Source organism: Stegodyphus dumicola, chromosome 5 (assembly GCF_044657685.1).
Source record: "Stegodyphus dumicola isolate Sdum_Otavi_A_Nest chromosome 5, ASM4465768v1".
NCBI lineage: Eukaryota > Metazoa > Arthropoda > Arachnida > Araneae > Eresidae > Stegodyphus > Stegodyphus dumicola.
In genome coordinates this window covers 174,122,859-174,143,800 of record NC_140772.1, presented here as the reverse complement: position 1 = coordinate 174,143,800, position 20,942 = coordinate 174,122,859, and the positions used below count along the sequence as shown (strand labels likewise).

Sequence of the window (20,942 nt, the reverse complement as noted above, 5' to 3'; positions counted from 1 at the left end):
AATTTCTTGTAGGTACATTGCTGAAGTCCAGTAATTGCTGTGTCAAGAATTCAGACTAATTTGTCAATCAAAAATTTTTCGCTTTCAGTAAATTCTCTGTCACTTTCTTCACTATCGATAGCAGTATTTTCTAGATCTAGAACCATACTGCAGATTTTGCCATCCATGAATTGTCTGATGGCTGAGGAGCATTATCATCACAATGAAAAACTTCTTTTATATCATCTGTTATTACCGCTTCTCCACATTTTTTTACAAAATCCTTTAATTCAAAAATTTAACCTTTGGTTTCAATATCCAAAAAATTAAGCTGTCATTCATTATATGTATTTGGCTGTATATCATGAGATTGATGACTAAAGAAAAGTTGCTCCATTAAGTTTTATATTGCTTCTATCATGCTTTGAGACAATTAAGCCTGAATTGTATTAGTTTAGTTAATTATTATACTTACGTCTCTTTCTTGCACATGCTAAAGGCTTATCTGCGTCCTGAATAAATAAATTCCTACATATATTTAAAGCTGATTGAGGGTCTGCACTAGATATCTTGCTGCCTGATGCAGTTTCTTGTGGGTCCTAAATTCTGCCGCTTAGTATGGCCATAGGAGTCTTGGCACTGGTTCTAGGTTTATGTGAATAACAAATCAGTAATTCTTAATTCAAATAGCACTAAATGTAATCTTTTTGCCTATGAGTATCATTAAGAAAATCTATTTTCAGCATATAGAAAAAAAATTTTCCTAAATATTTCCTAGTCTAGGCATTTAACTTAAATCTGTAATCATCGCCAAGCATAATGTCAACGTAAAAGGTTACCATACTCTTTATTATTCAATTACTAACATAAAAAAAATTTTAGGCATCGCTACATGAGTCATTACTCAAGTTGTCATGTGTTGATAAACATACAGTGATGAAAGCAAACTATAATAAATAATGATTCACCAGTTTGGTGTCAGGGATGCGTAATGGCACATTGAGTTGATTAGTGTTAATGAATTTTGCATCCTGTGCATGCTCAGGGGTTTACCGTTGGCGTTGGAGAAAATACTGGCAACTAAGCATAAGCAACTCGACACAAGTTTTAGCAACTGCAATACTACCGAAATTTGTTTGTGCTGAATGCATTTGATTCTGTTTCATTTCGATTTATTTTGTTTATAAACGTTATGTTTAATATCCGTTATTTATGATAATTTCCTTGACTTCAATTCAGTAATTTAAACTGAATTTATTCTTTAATTTGTTAAAGATTATACGAATGGAACGTATGGTAAATATGCAATTGCTTTTATTCCTCAGAAGTATAATCAATAAAGATTCAGCTAACATATCTTATAATGTTTTCTTTTTTGTAATCATTCTTAAATGAAAATTTGCATAATTTACACTTTTAGTAATAAAGCAACTTGCATCATAAGTTTTAAAATCCTAAACTGTTTGTGCTCAAATAACAGAATACCAACCATACACCATATTTATTTTATTTACAAAATGTATCAAAGGTCGTAATTGCGCCAAATTATCTTCTGGGCATGCGCAATATGCAGAATTCGTTTAACATTGATCAACTGAATGTGCAGTTTGCCATTACACTTCGGGGATATAAAATATTAGTTGGTGTAAAATCAATGATGTAGAATGTTTTGGTTTGAGATGTTGTACCAAGCAGATATGGATTGGAGCCAAATTCTTGATCATACAAATCTATGCTAAAATTATTGTTTCTTCAATAACAAAGCATTTTATTTAGTGCCGAAGTGAAATTACGAATAGAGACTCTCCACATGTTTTATTACGAGCGAGGGAGGGAATCAAATGCGCTTGCGTAAAGCAGACAAAAAGTTTTTTAAAAAAATGGTGTCATTTAAGTCCGGATATTGTACTTAGTACTGTAGTTTTTTATTGCAATTTGGATTTTCTATAAAGTACGATAAGTGTTCATTTCAGATCCCTAGAATGTTCACGAGAGTTTCCTTCTGCATACTTATAATGGTTCGCTGAAAAATATGAGGAAGTAATTTTTGCCCCAAGTTTTTCTTTACCAGTGGTCAAATTCATTTTCATGAACCCTTTACCAAATTTTATACTTTTTTAACTAAGAATTATTGTCTAATAAAATACCTTTCTTTCTATGAAAATACATCTTTTCTGTTTTCATTTTTAAAATGGCAATAAAACAATCTCAAGTGTCACCAAATTGAATTAAATTGCTTTCAAATTGAATTTAATTCAAAATCATTCATAATTTGGCAAAATTTTAGAATTATTCCTTCTTGATTAAATTTTTAATTGCCTGCTTTTTTTAATAGTTTTTAAATAATAAGCAGAGAATAAAAGTTTACAGCAAGATCACTTTTACAACATTCACGAAACTGACTTTATAAAATAATTATATATGTAAATAATATAAGAACAGTACTTTATCAGTGACATTTTTATTCATGTGGACTAAAATTGTTTTCATAGTCTGCTGACATTAATTTACAAACGTCATGGGATGATTGCAATAAACAGAGAAGTTAGATCAACAGCTCTTAAAAAAATAATAATAAATAAATCATGAAAGGGAGGAATTAAAATTATTTGTCATTAGTCATTTAAAGATAACTGTTATGGAAAACTCATTAGAAAATAATATTGCAATATAATTTTTATATAAGCTTATTATTTTGCTTAGAAAATCTATTCTGTATTTTTAGGCATAATTTTGTTTGAGATTTTACGATCAAATGGTGTAAATTTCTGTGTTTCATTTCTTAATATTGGGCATCTTTTCCAGTTAGTGCTGGCTTTCTAAAGTGTATTCTTTGTGAGAAATAATTTCAGATTATTTCCCAACTTACAAAATTGCAACAATATATATATGCATATTTAAATTTTTCTCTTCAGTTCTTAAAGTTTCAACTTCTTAAAAGTTGGATAAAAGTACCGTAATTTCCGGAAGAAACGCCGCAGCGGTTTATGTGTTTAAAACTTAAATTTTCAGCGGGTGCGGCGTTTAGGTGCACTAAAAATAAAATCTTTCTTATGATGGTCATTGTACATAGTTTGGATGGCCTTGTCATTGTGCATAGACTGGTGCTGTTCCCACACAAAAGACCACTCAGTTGCTTTTTGCGAATGTTATTTTGTTTACATTCTTTCCCTTGAACGGGCCTACATGCCTTATTCACCCTAAACAAGATCTCAGAACAATAATATTCTTCCCCCTTTCAAATCAACATTCTCATCAGTTTGAATAGTCTCTCTCCTCTGCCATTCGATGAATCTTCCAGAACCCATCCTCTTTCCACCCCTGCCTTTTCTGCAATTTTTTTCAAAGGCGGACACGACTCCACCTGCCTCGCAATAATGAACTCTGACGTATTTTTCCTTCAGCATGAATGGATTTTTCTTGGCATTCTGCCAAATACAGATCCCATCAGTTTGGGTACAAGTACTTGTTGGATAGTTTTTAAGTAAGAAGGGAGCGGAAAATTTTTGAAAATGTCTCTAAACGGCACAGAAGCTATACATTTCTTACCTTTAATTTATTTTTGAGTTATGGTTTCATTTCATGTATTTTTCTTAACTGGTATGTCATATATCAGGACTTAGGTTGAGTTTTTGCATCTATACGGCCCACGGCGATGTCACGCGCAATTTAATTTATTGCGGCGTTTCTGTGTAATTTTAATATTTTTCTCGAGTGCGGCGTTTACGCTGATGCGGCCTTTCTTCCGGAAATTACGGTAAACAAAAATGCACAACTTATAGCAAAAATTCTTAGAGGTCTTTTCAACAGAAATATGAATGTTTTTTGTAAAAAAAAAAAAAAAAAAAAAAAAAATTCATCTATTTTTATTTTGTAAATATGTGACATATATTTTAGGATCAGCCACCTGCAACTGATGCATGGACTCGATACATGGCTGAAGTGAAGAAATACAGACAGCAAGCATGTGATGAAGATGGGAAAACACGCCCTCTTGTTAAATAACATTTTGAATATAAACTTTTATGTAAATATTTGTATGTAACTATCTTGCTGAAGCTCAAGGCATCTTATTCTTGACATAGTTATGTTTATAGATTGTTTGTTTCCCTTTTGTATTTAAATAATTTGCCTTTTTTTATTAATAGATGCAATAAATGTGAATTTTCTCCATATCAGATTAGTTGTGTCGAGGCATTCAGTTTATTGATACTTTCTTTAACCACTTGCGATACGACTAAACTTCGTGGTTGCGGTGCCATGCGCTACAATATAACAAGTGGTATAGTGTCTCATTTACACCGCTCCGCGTCTGCAATCCAGAGCTGTAACTTGAGAAATAAACAATCTCGTTGTCAGGCGACATGTGCACCGCGTTATTTTCATTTTTGCTCATGGTTTGAGACAAAAGCATCTTGATGTATGTGGCACGTCTTTTTAGCGCAAGTGGAATAATTTAATTTGGCAGAAGGATGTGGTTTCAAGAAATCTGAACACAAATTTTTCAGGGTTTAACTCTCCCCTTGTAACAAAGAATCAAATTAATGGAAAATCATGATTTATCGTACGAAAAAAACAATTCAGATTTATCTATGAAATAGCTCTTTACTTTCATGTAATACTTTGAGCTTTATCTCCCCAAATAGTAAAGAAAGACATGCCTAATGAAATTTCAGTAAAGTTGAAAATTAGCAACAAAAATGAAACAATTCATGAAACTCAAAAGTTCCCATTCAAAGATTTTATTTCTTGTACTTTACCTTGCTAACAGCCAAATAAAAATATATGCCAACTTTCCAATTTTCTATGCATTGTCTAAAAAAAGTGAAGTATCTTCTGAGCTGTTGAAATATTTGAGAGTTGTTGAATTAAATTATTTCTAATACAGTTCAGGCATGGAATAAAGATTGTTGTTAATTTGTATGCAAGGTATTTACTGCTATTGATTTATGTAAAAGTTTTTGATTAAAAAACACACAGACAGTTGGATACTATTTGAATTAATTTCCAAATTTTCAGTTTTACAAAATGTTAAGTCATCAATTTGAATTAGATACATGATAAATTTAAAGCTGTGAAAATTTTGTGTCAATCATTGTGTCATAATTCTAATTATTCTGCAACAGTTTTCATTAGTCAATATTTTAGAGATTCTTTTGGTGTACTTAAGATCTTTTTAAGGGAAACAGTTACTTGTCATATACCTCTAGCTGCAGAGCTGTGGACAGAAAATATTAGCAAAGGAAAATATGGTGCTTCTTTAGTTAAAAGAAGAAAAATAATTTATGCTATTCATGTTAGTTATTGGTCTATTAAAAGTGTACAATCAAGAATTTTATGGATAGTTACCATTATTAATATGGCTTACCTTGCTTTAAAATTTGGTAAAGTAATATTTCATGAGATTTGAGTACAGATACATTAGCTATTTGTAGAACAAAATTAAGAAGTCGAAGATGTACAACAAAAATAGGGTATTTGAAATCTTAGATAAAAGGTTACATTAAATGGTTGAACAAAATGAATTTGATATTGCCATAGCTAAGCAGCATTTCGCTATTTTTCAAAATAACATGTCATAAATGTGGGTAAACATCCTAGCCACTTTTGCACCATACCTTCACTCATTGCATTCTCTTCATAAGTTTCACAAGGTTGAACATTTCTTGCATTTAAAACTTAATAATGGCTCTCATTTCACATTGGCTGGCCGATCAATTGTTTTAAACAGAATTACTGAAAACCAGTGACTTCCAATGTGAACATAAACAAAATAGCTAGACCAAATTGTTCTTGAGTTTAACAATGTAACTACACTTGCATGACTTTCGTGCTGTGAGATGCATAGGAGATACGCACAAATTGAACTTTCTGTATCAGCTAACCATATGTGGTATCCAACAATCCTCTAATTTAATTAGTATAAATTTGCTGATAATTGCAGGTATATAGAGTGAAGATGGTGCAACACATATTATTCATTTGATCACATGATAAAAAAAGTAATCTAACATAATATCAGCTAATTTATAAGCAGAACATCTCAACCTTAAGAGTCTATATATATTCTATTCATAAATCATCAAGGTCCTTTTTGTCATCTGTTTGCTTAAAACTTTTTATAATGAGCCATTTTGAAATCTTTCAGCCTAACTTTTTAATCTGAAACATTTATTATATCATTAAGGAAAAATCAGCAAGGTGGAGGGGTTTTGTTTCTGAGCTTTATAAATCTCTTGTATAGAAGGATTTTACTTCATCAAGTAAATCTGATCAACAAGTTTGTTATTGAATGTGCAAAGGTTGCAATTTCAAGAGGAAGAGCTGGGTTGTATAGATATTTCTGCATTTAGGATAGTTAACCTCTTTCTTTCTCGCTCCCGTCAAAATGACAAGGTGAGGTTTCACCCTCTATTTCTCGTGCGCATGATTTTTGCTGGAGAGTTCAAAAGCAACGTGCTAAAAGGATTAAAACCAATTCATTACTTTAGACCAGAAAAAGTTTTATTTCTCATTTTACACACCAGATGGCAGTACCAAAATATTTTATGCAATTAGAGATAGTTTATTTTAAACTATTTCTGCACTAATCAAACGTGTATTTATGCTATGTGTTTTATAATTTTATTGTTAGCTCAGTCACTTAGTTAGTCTCATTTTAAATGCACGTGGTTTCTGTTATGTGATATACTTATATTTTTATTCTGTACATTATGGAGTCAAATAGTGAATTGGATTCTGATTTTAGTATAAATGAATCTGAAAGTGATTTTGAAGTAACTGATTTTTATGAAAGTTCGGTTAGTGAATCTGAGAACAGTGATGATGGATCTGTACTGTTGCCTGCACGAGCATGGGCTAAAATTGTGTCTACTTCAGCAGATCGTGCACCCCCACATTTTAAATTTTGGGGAACACTAAAACTACCTTAATTTCGCACGTATAGTCCGCAGACACGATTTTATATAAAAAAAATTTCAAAAATAGTCCGCAGACTGTACGTCCGAAATTACGTTTTTTTAATACGGCAATATTAATGTATTTTAGAAACAAAGAACTAAGTATAAATAGAAAAAAAGGCGATGTTTCATCAACGTGCTATCCTCATGATAAGTGGCAATGAAATGTGACCTTCGACCCCACTCGGTGTTGCCAAACCACGCTATAAGTAAACGAATCACGCTTTTTTTTTCGTACTTCAGGTACTTGCTACTAAGGCTCCTAAAAACCGAGCTGACGCATCAACTACTTTCCCCCTCCCGGCAGTTGTGCTAAAGCAGTGCGGAGGATACTGGGATACAATACTCTGGTTGTGCTAAGTGAGTGCTCATATCCCGACATCGCTTGATGCAGCCAGCCTGCATTTTAAGAGCTCTACTTGCTACTACTCATTCGTTCTGCACTATGCTTTATGGTTTACTATCGATATGATATATACAAATGTTTTCTTGGAATCTCTCGCATTTTTTATATTTGATCATTGGCAGTTCACGACAGCATGTTTTTTTTAATTTCTACGATTTTAACCATGAACAACCAGCGTATTATCCGCACTGGTGGATAGTCCGCGGACTATACGCGCGAAATTACGGTAAATATAAATTTTGATCCACGTTTTGGTGTCTTAACAATATTTTAATTATTTTGTGAATAACAATTTAGTGGATCTCATTGTTCCGGAAACAAATAGAAAAAAAAAAAAAAAAAAAAACAGATACGAAAATGTATTGGAGCAAAAAACATTCAATTTCAACACCTTTTTTCAGAAGCATAATGCCTTGTAATAGATTTTGCGAAATACATAAGTTTCTGCATTTTGCTGATAATGAAGCTTTTGATTGTAACACACATACAAATCCCAAGTTGCATAAAATCTGGCCAGTGTTACAACCCCTGAATGAATTGTTTCAAAGAGCCGTAACTCCTGGACGTGATATTGTAAGTGATGAAACCCTCATGCTTTTCAAAGGTCGTTTAGGATGGCGACAATATATGCTGAAAAAGAGATCCCATTTTGAAGTAAAATCGTATTTATTATGTGAATCAAGTTTAGGGTATATATGGTCACAAATTATATATACTGGAAAAGGCACGGTTTTTGAAGCAAAATATATATATCTGTCTCAATCAATTCAAGTTGTGATGTCACTTACCAAACCTCTGCTAAAACAAGGATATTGTCTGATAACAGACAATTTTTATACCTCACCAGAATTGGCATACATACTCTTATGGAACTGTAAAACTAAACCAAAAAGAAATGCCTCAAGAATTAAAAAAAGAGAATCGCAAAAGGTGAAAATGTTGCTTTTCGTCGAGATAAAAGTTCTTGCCATGAAGTGGAAAGATGAGAAAGATGTTACCATGCTATCTACAGTTCACACAAATCACATGGTAGATGTACAGTGTCATAACAAAGTTGTCAAAAAACCTAATTGTCAGAGATTACAATAAAAATATGGAGTGGTAGGTATTGTAGACCAGTACCTTGGAGATTACTTTATTGCTCCAAAAAGAAAAATTAAATATAAGAAAATATTTTTTCATTTGTTAGACCAAACTATTTTGACCTCTTATCTTATTTACAAAAAACAGGGTGGAAAAAAAATCCCATTTGATGTTTCGTTTATCTTTAGTAGATGAATTTATAGAAATGTATCGGTTATCAGACACCATTTCAGAAAGAGGCCGGCCAAGCTTGGAGGATAATCCAAACCATTTGATTGAAAGGCATTTTATTAGATACCCCAACTGATAAGAAACTGCAACAATGCAAAGTTTATTGTTCCAGAACAGATGAAAACAATAAGAGATGTAGGAAGGAAATTCGGCACTACTATCCAGATTGTGATGTTGGCCTTTGCATCTCATGCTTTGAAATTTATCACACAAGAAAAAATTACTAAGCATTGTTTATATTATGCACAAGTTTAATAAAATTCTCTTCTAATGTTTAAAACACATATTTCTGAAATTTTCTTGGCTTACTGGGAAACCAAATTCAGTCAAAATAAACCTGAATGTTGGCTTTTTCTAAAAAATATTATTTTAAAAATTTCAAGCTAAAAAAATCCAGAAATTGAAAATGAATGCATATATGTATTTATTTCTATGCAATTTTCTTCAATAAAAAAATAAAAACTTTTATGACCATTTTCTTGAAAATTATCCGATTGTTAAGGGGTTAAAGGCAAGGAGAGATTGCCTTTATAGAAAAGCTGAATTGACTAAGAGGCAGTGCAATGTAATCCTTTGGAGAAGACAATATACACTTTTTAAAAAATCTTTATTTGAGAATAAGCAAATAGCTTTTAGTAAATTTCAATTTCAACTACAAAAAAATATCAAGACGTACAGGTACCTTGCAAGAATTCAAAATAAATACACTCTTAAGAACCTTTGTACGTAAACAAACATCTGATGAATTAATTGCAAATGCTTTTGGACATGGTTTTTGCCAAAACAGAGAAAGAGTATTTATGCTTGTATGCTTAGAGATTAAGCATATTAATATTCAAACATTCAATCTTCTACATTCTAAAAAAAGATGGGATTGGAGCATCTGATTATGTCTTTGGCTCTTCTTTTGCATTTTACAAATTGTAAAATTAGAAAATCTCCAAGAATGGACTATTTCCATGGTGAATTTCTTAAGAATTTGGGTGACTATGCAAAGCAAATGCTTTCAAATATTTTTAATTATACAGGGGTTGTAAATTAAATAGTGGCAACTTAACCTTGAAACTTGCAGAAGGGCAGGCATACACAAATAGGATATGGGAGCGGTGAGGTGGCGCTGTTGTCGATCTGCTTAGGAGGGTAGTTGTGTGGTGTTAAACTGAGGAGTTTTGTTTCCATCGCTCTAAAGCATGTTTTCAAAAGGTGATTAGCGGTCGTGGCTTAAAATCGAGGTTGCCCTTTGCACAAATGCTTTACCGTATAGGACAGTAGCACGATAGGTTCAAGCATTTTGTTTGGGTCGGAATGAAACTGCGGATTTGCAACGCACAGCTCGGCCCTCCATTCCTCAAGATCAGATTGACATCCTGAGCGGTCTCTTTACCATAGACCACCGATGGACTGTCCGAGAATTATCCTTGGAGGTTGGTCTGAGTCATCAAACGATGTGGTACATAATGAAGAAATGTCTCAACATGAGGAAAATTGCTTCCCGCTGGGTTCCACATCGACTAACCGAAGTACAGAAATGGCACCCACTTGAAGAGATACCACAATGAACGAGACTCATTTCTGCAGTGTATTGTCGCCATTGATGAGACATGAGAACGAGCCTATGAGCCTGAATTAAAGCGTCAATCACAGGAACCCAATTTGATGAAGGTTATGCTGATTTTGGCATATGACTGGGACGGAGTGATTCTTACACATGCTATACCTGAAGGACAAACTGTCAACGCAGATTACTATTGCCGATTTCTACAGCACCATCTTTGTCTGGCTATGCGGCACAAATGTCCACGTTTATTGCACAACAGTCTCCCTATCGTATTGCATGACAACGCTCGTTACCATGTCACAAACAATGTCACTCTCCTTTTGCAACAGCGGCAGTGGGAAATCCTGGAAAACCCTCCCTACTCACCTGACATGAGTCCTTGGGACTTCGATCTGTTTCCGAAGTTGAAGAAACCCCTCTGAGGTCACCGATTTCAGGACGTTTCATCTGTACTCCATGCAGTAGGGCGCTTGGTCGCTCACATCAACAATCAACACCTTGCCACTTTTCTACAACAGCTTCCCGACATTTGGCAAAAGGTTATAAGCTTTGCTTGTGATTACATAGAAGGAATGTAATGCAGTTGTTCTTGTAAGTTAATTAAAAATTGATTTATACCTATGTTGCCATTACTTAATTTACAGCCCTTGTATTTGTGAGATTGGTGTGGTCCCCTTACAATAGAAAAAAATTGCTGATTATCCCAGTTTTCAAAAACAATACAGATGCAAAATATATGTCAAATTATAGACCTATACTGCTCACATGTGTGGTGAAGATGGGTTACATAAGGTTGAACTAGTATCTAGAGCATTTTGATTTACAGGTTGTTTTTGTAGAGGTAAGTTGACAAATTTATAGGTTTCCCATTTTGATAAAGTTGTGAAGGATGCTGTTGATGCTAGAATGTTTTGATGACTGTTTATGTTGATTTTTAATCAGCATACAATAGGGTAAGGAAGGAGAAGTTATTTCTTAAGCTTATAGATGTTGGAAACAAAATGTTAAATTGGATTTTCTTCTTAATTGGCCAGCACTTCTATCAAGTCGTATTGGAAATAAAGTATTTAAGAGTTCTGTCGAGTTTGGCAGACTGGTCTCCCTCAGTGATCTGTACTAAGCTGCATCCTTTTCAACATATATATAAATGATTAAATTGTTTTTGTGAACTCGGTTGAGGGGAATTGTTACCTTTTATTTGCAGATCTGGTCTTTTGGATACAATTGCAGAAAAAGGGTGCAAAGAGTAAGTGAGGAGTACCTTAGTGCTGCTCTTAGAATATTAGAAAATTGGTGTAATATTAATAACGTGGTTGTTAAACTTGACATGATCTTCTCTCTTACACATGCTATTTTCTTAAATTACCGTTTATCTAAACAAGTTCACCTATCTTGTGGTTGTGCTTGAACAATAAGATGAACTGGAAGTGTTGTGCTGAATGTATATCTCATTTACTAAAAGACTTTCTCCTTAAGTGTCTCGCTGGTTACCTCTGGGGATGTGGTTGCTCATACTGCTTATAAGTACTTATTATTCTGCCGGTCCTTTTGTATTGCTGTGAACTATTTATTACTATTTCTAACTATAGACTTTGCAGAACTATGTTTAATATTTGGCACTGTAAGACCACACTGATTGACGAAAAATAAACCTGTTCAGACCCAGAAAAACGAGACGGCAGCAATTTCCTCTGGGGATGCAGTTGCCCATACTGCTTATAAATACTTATTATTCTGCTGGTTGTTTTGTATTGCTGTGAGCTATTAATTACTATTTCTAACTATAGACTTTGCAGAACCAGGCTCTATGTTTAATATTTGGCACCGTAAGACCACACCAATTGACGGAAAACAAACCTGTTGAGACCCAGAAAAACGAGACTGCAGCAATTTTATATGAAAGGTTAATAAGAACTGGTGATTATTTTGAAGACAATACCAATCTAGACCCAGAAATTTAAAGGTCCAACTTGGCTTTGTCCACACAGTCCTGGATCAACGTCCTACCTTAGATGGTGAGATACAGGATAAAGGGAGGCCGGTTAATCTTTGTGAATATGAAGCAATAAATACTTATTTAGAACTTTATTGCCTAGCCTATAAAAGAGAATATCCTCCTGAAATCTTGCACCAAATGATGCTGGAGAACAGAACAATATCTAAAATCTGACTGGCTTGGAGTATACACATACATTACATTTGATTTGGCAAATGTCAGTGTAGGAGTATTTTGCGAATTATTCACATTTTATATACCTAACAGACATTTTGGTACTGCATTTGATGGTGAAATAACTGCTTTTAAGGTATCTTTACAACTAGCAACTATTTTTGATTATATAAATTTGACTTCTGTTAAGGTTGTGGATTGAGAGACTCCAGATTTTCAACCGCTCTCCCACCAACTCAATTTACGATATATCTCCCGACTTTTTCTTATTGTTAAAATTTCTCATGATTGTTATGGAACTTTAATACTTCCTTATATGGAGGGGGAAAAAAGTGATTTTAGACGTCTGAAAGGAATTGAATTTTCTCTAGATTATATCTAAAACAAAACCTTGCAAATCAGATGAGAATTTCTGCTTTGTGAGTGAGAGTATACGTAGCTGGGCATCAAGCTCCACTGTGTGTCGTCTGGCATATATTAGTCAATGAGCACAAAGCAAGCTCAAGGCTGTTATTTGGATGTTCTTTAGTTATTTCGTTCATCTTGTCCTGAGTTGCGTGAGTACACATGCCTTCGGGAAATAGTTTTAGAAATTGTCATCCTTTGTTATGTCTGCGAGAAAGGTGAAATACTCATGCACGTTTCAAAAATCGTACACAGTTGACTTTCCTTCCATTATTTCCTCAAGGAAATGTAATAAATTTGCGATGTGTACCGTCTGTCGTTGCAATTTTTTGATTTCGCATGGTGGGAGGGCAGATGTTCTCAAACATGTGTGTACACAAAAACACAAGAACAACATCAGTTGTTTTGAAAAAAAACGAAAAATTAGATTTTTCCTTCGGAAACAAAGGACCAAAAAGTTATAAATGCAGAATGTCTGTTCTCTGCCTTTTTACTAGAGCACAATCTGCCACTGAATGCATCGGATCACTTCTGTTTCCCGATAGTGAAATCACTAAGAAATACTCCAGTGCAAGGACCAAAACAGGTGCAATTGTTAAAGAAATGTGTTTTAAAAATAAATCTTCAGTTATTGATTGCATTAAAACAGCTCCGTTCTGCCTCTCTACGGATGGAAGCAATAATACCGATCCGAAACTGTATCCAATTGTTTCTTTTTTTTAATCCATAGTCTTCAGAAATTGACTGCAGTTTACTTTGTCCTCACTTTTTAGAAGGACATTCGACAGGCTTTAATATAGCACAGCTAATTATTAAAACTTTAAAAGAAAATGCAGTCCCTCTGGATTATTGCTTAGCACTTGGTGCCGATAATGCACCAGTAATGGTAAAGCTTGAAGACTGGTGTTGCAGGCATCTTAAGAAAGGAAAAATTCAGATTTGGAGATTATAAGGTGCACCTGTCACCTCTTAAATTTAGTAGCTGAAAAAGGGAATACCTAAAGTAAATGGAGATGTAATTACTACTTCCATCGTTAAAAATAGGTTTGAGAAAAATAAGGTAATTTCTGCACCATTCAGCAATTCATCTGGTAGTTCTCAAAATAATACTACTGCAAAGTATAAGCTGATACAAATTTCTCTCAAAATAAAAAAAATTGCTCAACACACGAAACATTTTCCGATTACTGTAAGTTTATCTTGTGAAGAACGAATATTTGTTTTTTTCTTCAAACCCTAACAAAGCTTTTTGCTTTTTTTTACAATTCATTTTGCCATCATTCGATGTTCTTAACACAGTTATACCAAGCAGAATTCCATTAATTCATGTTTTGCAATCAATGATTTATGATATGTTTAAAGACATTTTATCAAAGTTTGTAAAACCAGTCTGTGTTTTGTCTTGTAATTCAATATATGATGCGATTTTTGGTGAAACAGAAAATCAGAAAAAAGATGATTTGGTAATAGAAGCTGCAACTTCTATTACCAAGTAGTAGAAGAACTTTCAGAAGAAGACAAAAATAAGTTTTATCTTCAGGTTAGAAGTTACTTCTGCCGAGTATATGATTACATACTACATAAATTTCCAGTCAACAATGAAGTGATTTTGCATGCTTAAAGTTGCTGATGTTTCTGCTCTAGCAAAAATACATCTTTTTCTGATATAAAGTACTTTTTGAACAGATTTCCTGTGTTACTTCATTTAGTCATGAAAGATGATGATATTGATGTTGCTACTGATATACTGCAGTTGCAATTTTGCAGTTTATAATTAGAAAACTTTGATGAAGTTATAAAATCAGCTAGGATTGACACCCAGTGGAGTTTAATTGGAAAACTGAAAGGTGCTGATGGAATTTTAAAATATAGTGAACTGTCTAGAATTATGTTGGCCATCTTGGCAGTTCCCCATAGTAATGCAGAGTGTGAGAGGATTTTCAGTGTTGTGAAAACGAGGACTAAATTTAGATCTAATGTTAGTGATGACTCATTAGGAAAGCTTTTATTAGTGAAAGCAGGCCTACGTGGCAGTTGCTATGAACAAAATTATGAAGCTTGTTTCTTAACAAAAGCAAAACCTGCCACTGTTCATAACATTTTTACGAAAACTGATTAAAGTGTGCCTTTTTTTTAAATTTGTTTTCTGAAATGATGCAAGTAATAAAAATGTTTTTTGTGTTGCTTGCAGTTTAAGAATTAATAATAACTACTTCAAGTTAATTAATTATTAAAAACTATATTTTTATCATTTAAAAAGTCTTTTTAACATTGTAAAATATCTCCTGATTTTTTAGTGTCATAGATTGGCAAGTATGCAGTTTGATTCAAAGGCAACTAGCTATTCGGGTTATCAAGGCAAAGAAATCCATGTTGCCCATCAGTAGATCCCAGCCTACTACAGATAATGAACAAGCCAATCTGTTGGCTAAAAAGGAATCCATGGTTCCAGGACAATATTCATGACTGTCCTCGTCCTACAGCTATGCGACTACTGCTGGACACAACTGCTTGGCGGTGCGCCTGTTTCGCATTGTTATTCTTTGAAAGAATTGATTCTTTTGAAGCCCAATCTGTAGACTATGCAGCAGTCATATAATGGATATAGACTTATGCAGTGGATTGCAATTTGTAGAAAATCTGAGACTGAGTAAATTGTTTCGCAAGACTGCGCACGAGTCGATAACTTCTTTTCTTCATGTATTTCATTGTCACGTCAAGTACCTTGCCATTGGAAATAAAATATTACCTCCCCCCCCAAAAAAAATAGACATGTGTTAATGCTATGAAGGGATATGAAGTTACATTCTCACAACAAGGTATTAGTTTAACAATTAAGAAACTTCATAGAATTGGGGGGGGAAATACCACATTCAATTTAGGAAAATTTTAAAAAAAAAGTCATTTTATATAATATTGAATGCTTTAGTACAAAAGTAGTTTTATGAGTATCACATTTTTCATCTGCTGCCAAGCAAATCGTCAGACGTCATTTTTAAAGGTATTTATTGTTTATCAAGAAATCATAACTTCATTAAGTTGAAAAGAAGTTTAATACATTGATTAGAGGATTTTTTTGTAGGACCAAGACAAAAAGGTTGCAGTATTTTTCATCTACATAGGCATATTATATTCAAAGGAAGAATTTTTTTGCTTATTCTACACTTGGAAATACAGCACTTCCTCAGTTCTTAATTGAACATGTTGCAATAAATGGATGCTAATCCTAAGAACTATCTCATGAGTGAGTGATAATACATAAGCACAGATTTGTTAAGTATTAATACTATAGGTAAATATTTACTTCAAAATTGTCTTTAAAAGAGCAATCAGTTGATCGGAAGAACCAAAAAAAAAAAAAAAAAAAAAAGCTTGACATCTATTTGTAATTAGATTGAAAATGACTAAATTTTATATCAATTTGTATCAGCTTTATTGCACTGCAGATTTTGGTAGATTATTATTTTTTTTTTTAATCAAAAGCTACTATTATAGCTAGAATTACCTACATTTGAGCATAAGTACTTAATTTGCTTGAAAAATATTTCAATATATTTCGTTGTACTCAAGCTTATTATACAGATGCTCTTGCTTCATGATATAATAAATCATCTTCATAAAAGACAGATAAGAAACATCCTTAAATACCTTTAATTTACATCATCTGGTAAGTTCACAGATACCTAGAGGCACTGGATATATTAATTTGTATGTTAAAAATTCTTTCCATTTGCGATAGATTTTTATATCAATGCATGTTTTAAGATTAATCTGAGTAGTTTCATTATATTAGAATAAATGTCTGATCAGATGAAACAGTATTTTGTCAGGTGCATAAAACTTCTGCTTAATTTAATAAGATTTGCTTATATGTTAATATAATTATGGCCTCTATATAAAGTTACAATGAATATATTAAGTTACTTAATAGTATTTACAAATGGTATTTGTTGCTTATCCTCGGAAGATCTAACATATGTCAGATCAGCTCCAGACTGCCAAAAAATCTGTAATAACAACAGGATTCAATGTTAAGTCCCCCTGGAAAGTCCAATACAGCACAGAATGTGATCATTGAAGCTGTATGGTCACAGCACTTTTTTCAAGTGAGGTGGATTTTTCTGCCACTATCAGACATTTAAGATGGCTACTTTTTAGTCTAGTCTGGGAGCCACTGTCCTATTTGATTTCCAAGCAGAGAGCAAGGGGATGGTCTTGTGTACCATTGGTGCATAGGAGGAACATGCCATATTAAATTGAGTTTAGATCTATCATTTGAGTGTAATTCTTGATAAATAAGTGAAGAGCCAGAGGACGTCATGGGTCTGAGAGATTCTCCACAATTTGAGCAGAATAGATATGTGGGGTCCTAATAAAAATACCGCTACGAGTACGATCTGTACAACTACCGTCAGTATAGACCTGCACAGCATCTTTAGGAATGCAACTAAAGGCCTATTTCCACTGCTGCGTGTGTTGCAGTGCGTATGCATTTTTTCAATTAGCGATCGACTTCACTTTGAGTGATATCTGCAGTCCGGTCGATGTGCGGTGACGGATGGTGTTCAACAATGTTCAACTTCTATCCGTACGTCTGCGGATGCGTTTGGGTCACGTGGTAAAAAAGGAGCAATGAGGTGTTATCACTAAATATTAATGGCGGCAGAAGTAGCAATGAATGCTCGCTTTGGGAAAGAATGCTTTTATAAAAAATATGTATTTCTGAATTAACATTATAGTGAGAAATCCGCATGCTGAAAAAGCAATCAGTTGAATTTAGTTTAAAAAGATAAGAAAAATAAGATAACTGCAATAACAGTACTTGTTTGCAGATAGAAAGTCAGGTGCAAAAATTATAATTCCAACTCTATGAAATAGCAAAATTTGTCCTGATAATTATTTCCTATACCTCCTAATGAAAATGAACGTCTGTCTATATCAAACTGCTACAGCAAATCAGATATATGATGATTAAAAGATTTTTTTTTTTTTTTTTGAAATAGGTAAAAACTAAAAGCGTTAATTATAAATTAAATTTGATAGCCTTTTAAATATTCTAATTATTTGTTTGTGAGAGAGTATGTTAAATTTGTATTTTTCTATTTATAAATATACTTTTGGCTAACATATAATTTGTAATTAATGGAATATATTTTTAGCAGCCTGTTTAACTTCAATTGAAATGCCACTTTAAAAGGTAATATTTTTTGTAAGAAATGTACTAGAAGCTGAAGAAGAAACTCTGGTGAATTTTTTAGACGATAGCAAACTGAAATAGGACCAAAAAATTTAGTTTTAAGAATTGATTTACTTGATGATATGTATAAGCCAAAATATGCACACCATTCATTCACCAGTTTAGTGGTAAAGCTGACGGTAACGAGGTTTAACCTTTGGGGTCGTGAGTTCGAATCTCATACGCTTTTTTCCATCCTGCCTGCAACTTTCTTAGCTTTTTGTTCCAATTTGATCTATATTCGTGTTTTATAATTTATTTCTATTTTTATATGCATTAAATATGTTTTATTTATGCTTTTATTTATCTCATTTTTTTCCGCAAAAAATTTTGAAAATTATATAATACGAATTTTAAGCATACCCTGTACATATATATATTTTTTTCGTTTCACTTTTATGTGAATATACATTCATGTGCTCAGACTTTGGGATGTTTCCAGCTCAACAATTAACATAAGACAGTATTATTAATGCCTTAAACATTTAAAAAATACTATAATAATTACTTTTAAATTCAGTCCTCTCCAGCAGAAGCTGAGGAATTAAATAAATATTTCTATTTTATTTACCTAATGTGTGTATATACATACATAAAGAGAAAAGCTTATTTTTTTAGCTTCTTCTATAAAAAGAAATATGAATTAAAAATTTTAAATTAAAAATAATATTTCATGAATTATGCATAAAATATAACTGCCATAGTGCATTTTAAAACAAACGAGATTTCTAATAAATTATCGAGCTATGACCCTGAAGAAATTAAAAATTAAGAAATCAATGCTAAAATTTTATATATTACGTGCTTTTTCTCCAAATTTGGGCATATTTTAAAAATACACAATCTCGCATGGCAGTCAGCGGTATACAAGCATTGCAAATTTTGTGTACATATTGTGAACCTTTCTTTAGAGTTGCTCTGTATTTGTTAAAGTACCAACTATTTTTTAATTCATTTAACTTTTTTATTTTATTTATTTATTTTTTCAGTAACAGTACATTTTAGTTATAATATATATATTATTTCATTAATATTTAAGGCTTCTAGAAATGCAAAGAAATTTGACACAAAAAACGTTCATAATATGCATTATAACCTTACTTATCTAAAAATTGCTAGCATACTTTTGCAGTTTATAAGCAGAAATAAATATTTCTAATAACCGCCTCGTTTTGCTTCTCATTTCTTTAAAAGTAAAAGAAACAAAACTTTTCTGCGTTTTACGTCAGGATCCATATCAAATCCAAAACAGACAATACTCGCTTAAGCGGGAAAAATTCAGATGTTCAGCGTAGTAACTCACGAACAAAATATTACAGTAAGACCTAGCGGCGGAAAATGAAAATAATCTACGGATACATGTCAGTGGAAATGCTTGTACGGATGCCATAGGTGTGTCTTCAACTGCTGCAACGTGTTCATATGCAGTAGTGGAAACGTGCCTTAATAATATCCTAAGATGGTTTTCAGGCTGAGTGCAGTGGATTTCAGTAGTCTCACAGAGGGATCAATATAGGATCTTAGAGATGGAGGTCCAACTTCCCAAAAGATCAGGTTCTGAGTCTCTGCCAATCTAAAAGGACTAAAATACAACAGACATTTCACTTCAAACATGCATCTGATGGACTAGTGACCACCTATTTATTTTAATAAATATAAAAGAAAAACAACACTTTAAAATCATCGAAGAATCTTTCTGGAACTTGACTGCAACACCTTCTAGCATTCCATTGGTAACTGCATTAATGCAGAACGTTTGACTGATGATATAAATGCTAACTTAAATTCAAAGAAATAATACTAAATGCCACGATGCATATTCCTAGGAGTAACATAAAACAAATGCTTTATTACATTAAAGGTTGAAACATAACATAGAAGTTTGGAAATTATTTTGTATTTAAGTTTTTTGCAGCATGTATCAGCTTTTTTTATGTCAAAAATAATTATTAAATATTAAAAATATTTAAAAAATTCATTATTAAATGCATATTGGAACATTAAATGACAAAATTAAATTTCTCATGATTTGAAATAATTATTTTTCAGTTGGATTTTGTTGTTACCATATTTGCTTCTATGTTATCTATAAATATTTAATAAAAAGTCATGAATAAAAAAGTAAGAATATATTTAACAATAATTAGCTTGACATTTAAATAATTTATTTTTGTGACTGACATATTTTCACACAATACAATAGCCATGGAAATTTTATACACCATAATAAAATGGAATTCAGTTGATTTTTTTTTCTCCCATTGAAATGAACTGCATGGATACATTTTCCCCAGAGTCTACAATATATATCACAGGAGATAATAAATACACAACAGATGATCACATGCTGACATTTAAATTTTCTAGGTTATCTAATATACTTGAATAAATAATGAGTATTGGAAAAGTAACGGCACATCAAGAATTCATGATGGTTTTTCTCCCATTTTCACTTTTGCATTCTGCGAGAAATAAAATATTATGCATAAGTATCAACGTCATCATACCACAGTTCAAATTAACTATTATAAATTAAAAATACTTAGTAGCTTTACATATAAACAATTATAGCTTATTTACATTTTTTTTCATAAAATTGAATGATAGTAACTATTCTTTACTTATTTATAAATTTACTTACCATAATAATCGCAACAATTAATCCAAATAGTCCAATAGCACTAGCAAAAATTTCCACAATCAGAATTTTGACGAATAACGTGGGATTAGCAGCATCAGCCAAGGCTGCTCCAGAACCTACTATTCCAACTGACAGACCACAGAAGAAGTTGCAAAAACCAACAGTAACCCCAGCACCAAACATTACATATCCTATTTGATAAATTACATTTCTTATTAGTGAAAAATTTTAATTGATCTGTATCACTTTAATTATCTCTGTTTATACTTTTGCT

General features: G+C 32.5%; 2 protein-coding genes across 4 annotated transcripts in view; one reads left to right on the top strand and one right to left on the bottom strand.

Moving 5' to 3' along the window:
- LOC118204008 (telomerase RNA component-interacting RNase) overlaps nucleotides 1-4,159 on the top strand; it is a 38,079-nt gene extending 33,920 nt beyond the window's left edge. For both annotated transcript variants that reach the window (XM_085817402.1, XM_085817401.1), the window contains one exon: nucleotides 3,877-4,159. In XM_085817402.1, the coding sequence (XP_085673528.1) occupies nucleotides 3,877-3,984 (108 nt within the window). In that variant the 3' untranslated portion in view covers nucleotides 3,985-4,159. The remainder of the gene's footprint in view (nucleotides 1-3,876) is intronic.
- A 16,011-nt stretch (nucleotides 4,160-20,170) lies between these two features.
- The window catches only part of LOC118204009 (V-type proton ATPase 21 kDa proteolipid subunit c''-like), a 78,813-nt gene continuing 78,041 nt past the window's right edge, over nucleotides 20,171-20,942 (bottom strand). For both annotated transcript variants that reach the window (XM_085817400.1, XM_085817399.1), the window contains 2 exons: nucleotides 20,669-20,859; nucleotides 20,171-20,489 (listed from right to left, as the gene is read on the bottom strand). In XM_085817400.1, the coding sequence (XP_085673526.1) occupies nucleotides 20,454-20,489; nucleotides 20,669-20,859 (227 nt within the window). In that variant the 3' untranslated portion in view covers nucleotides 20,171-20,453. The remainder of the gene's footprint in view (nucleotides 20,490-20,668; nucleotides 20,860-20,942) is intronic.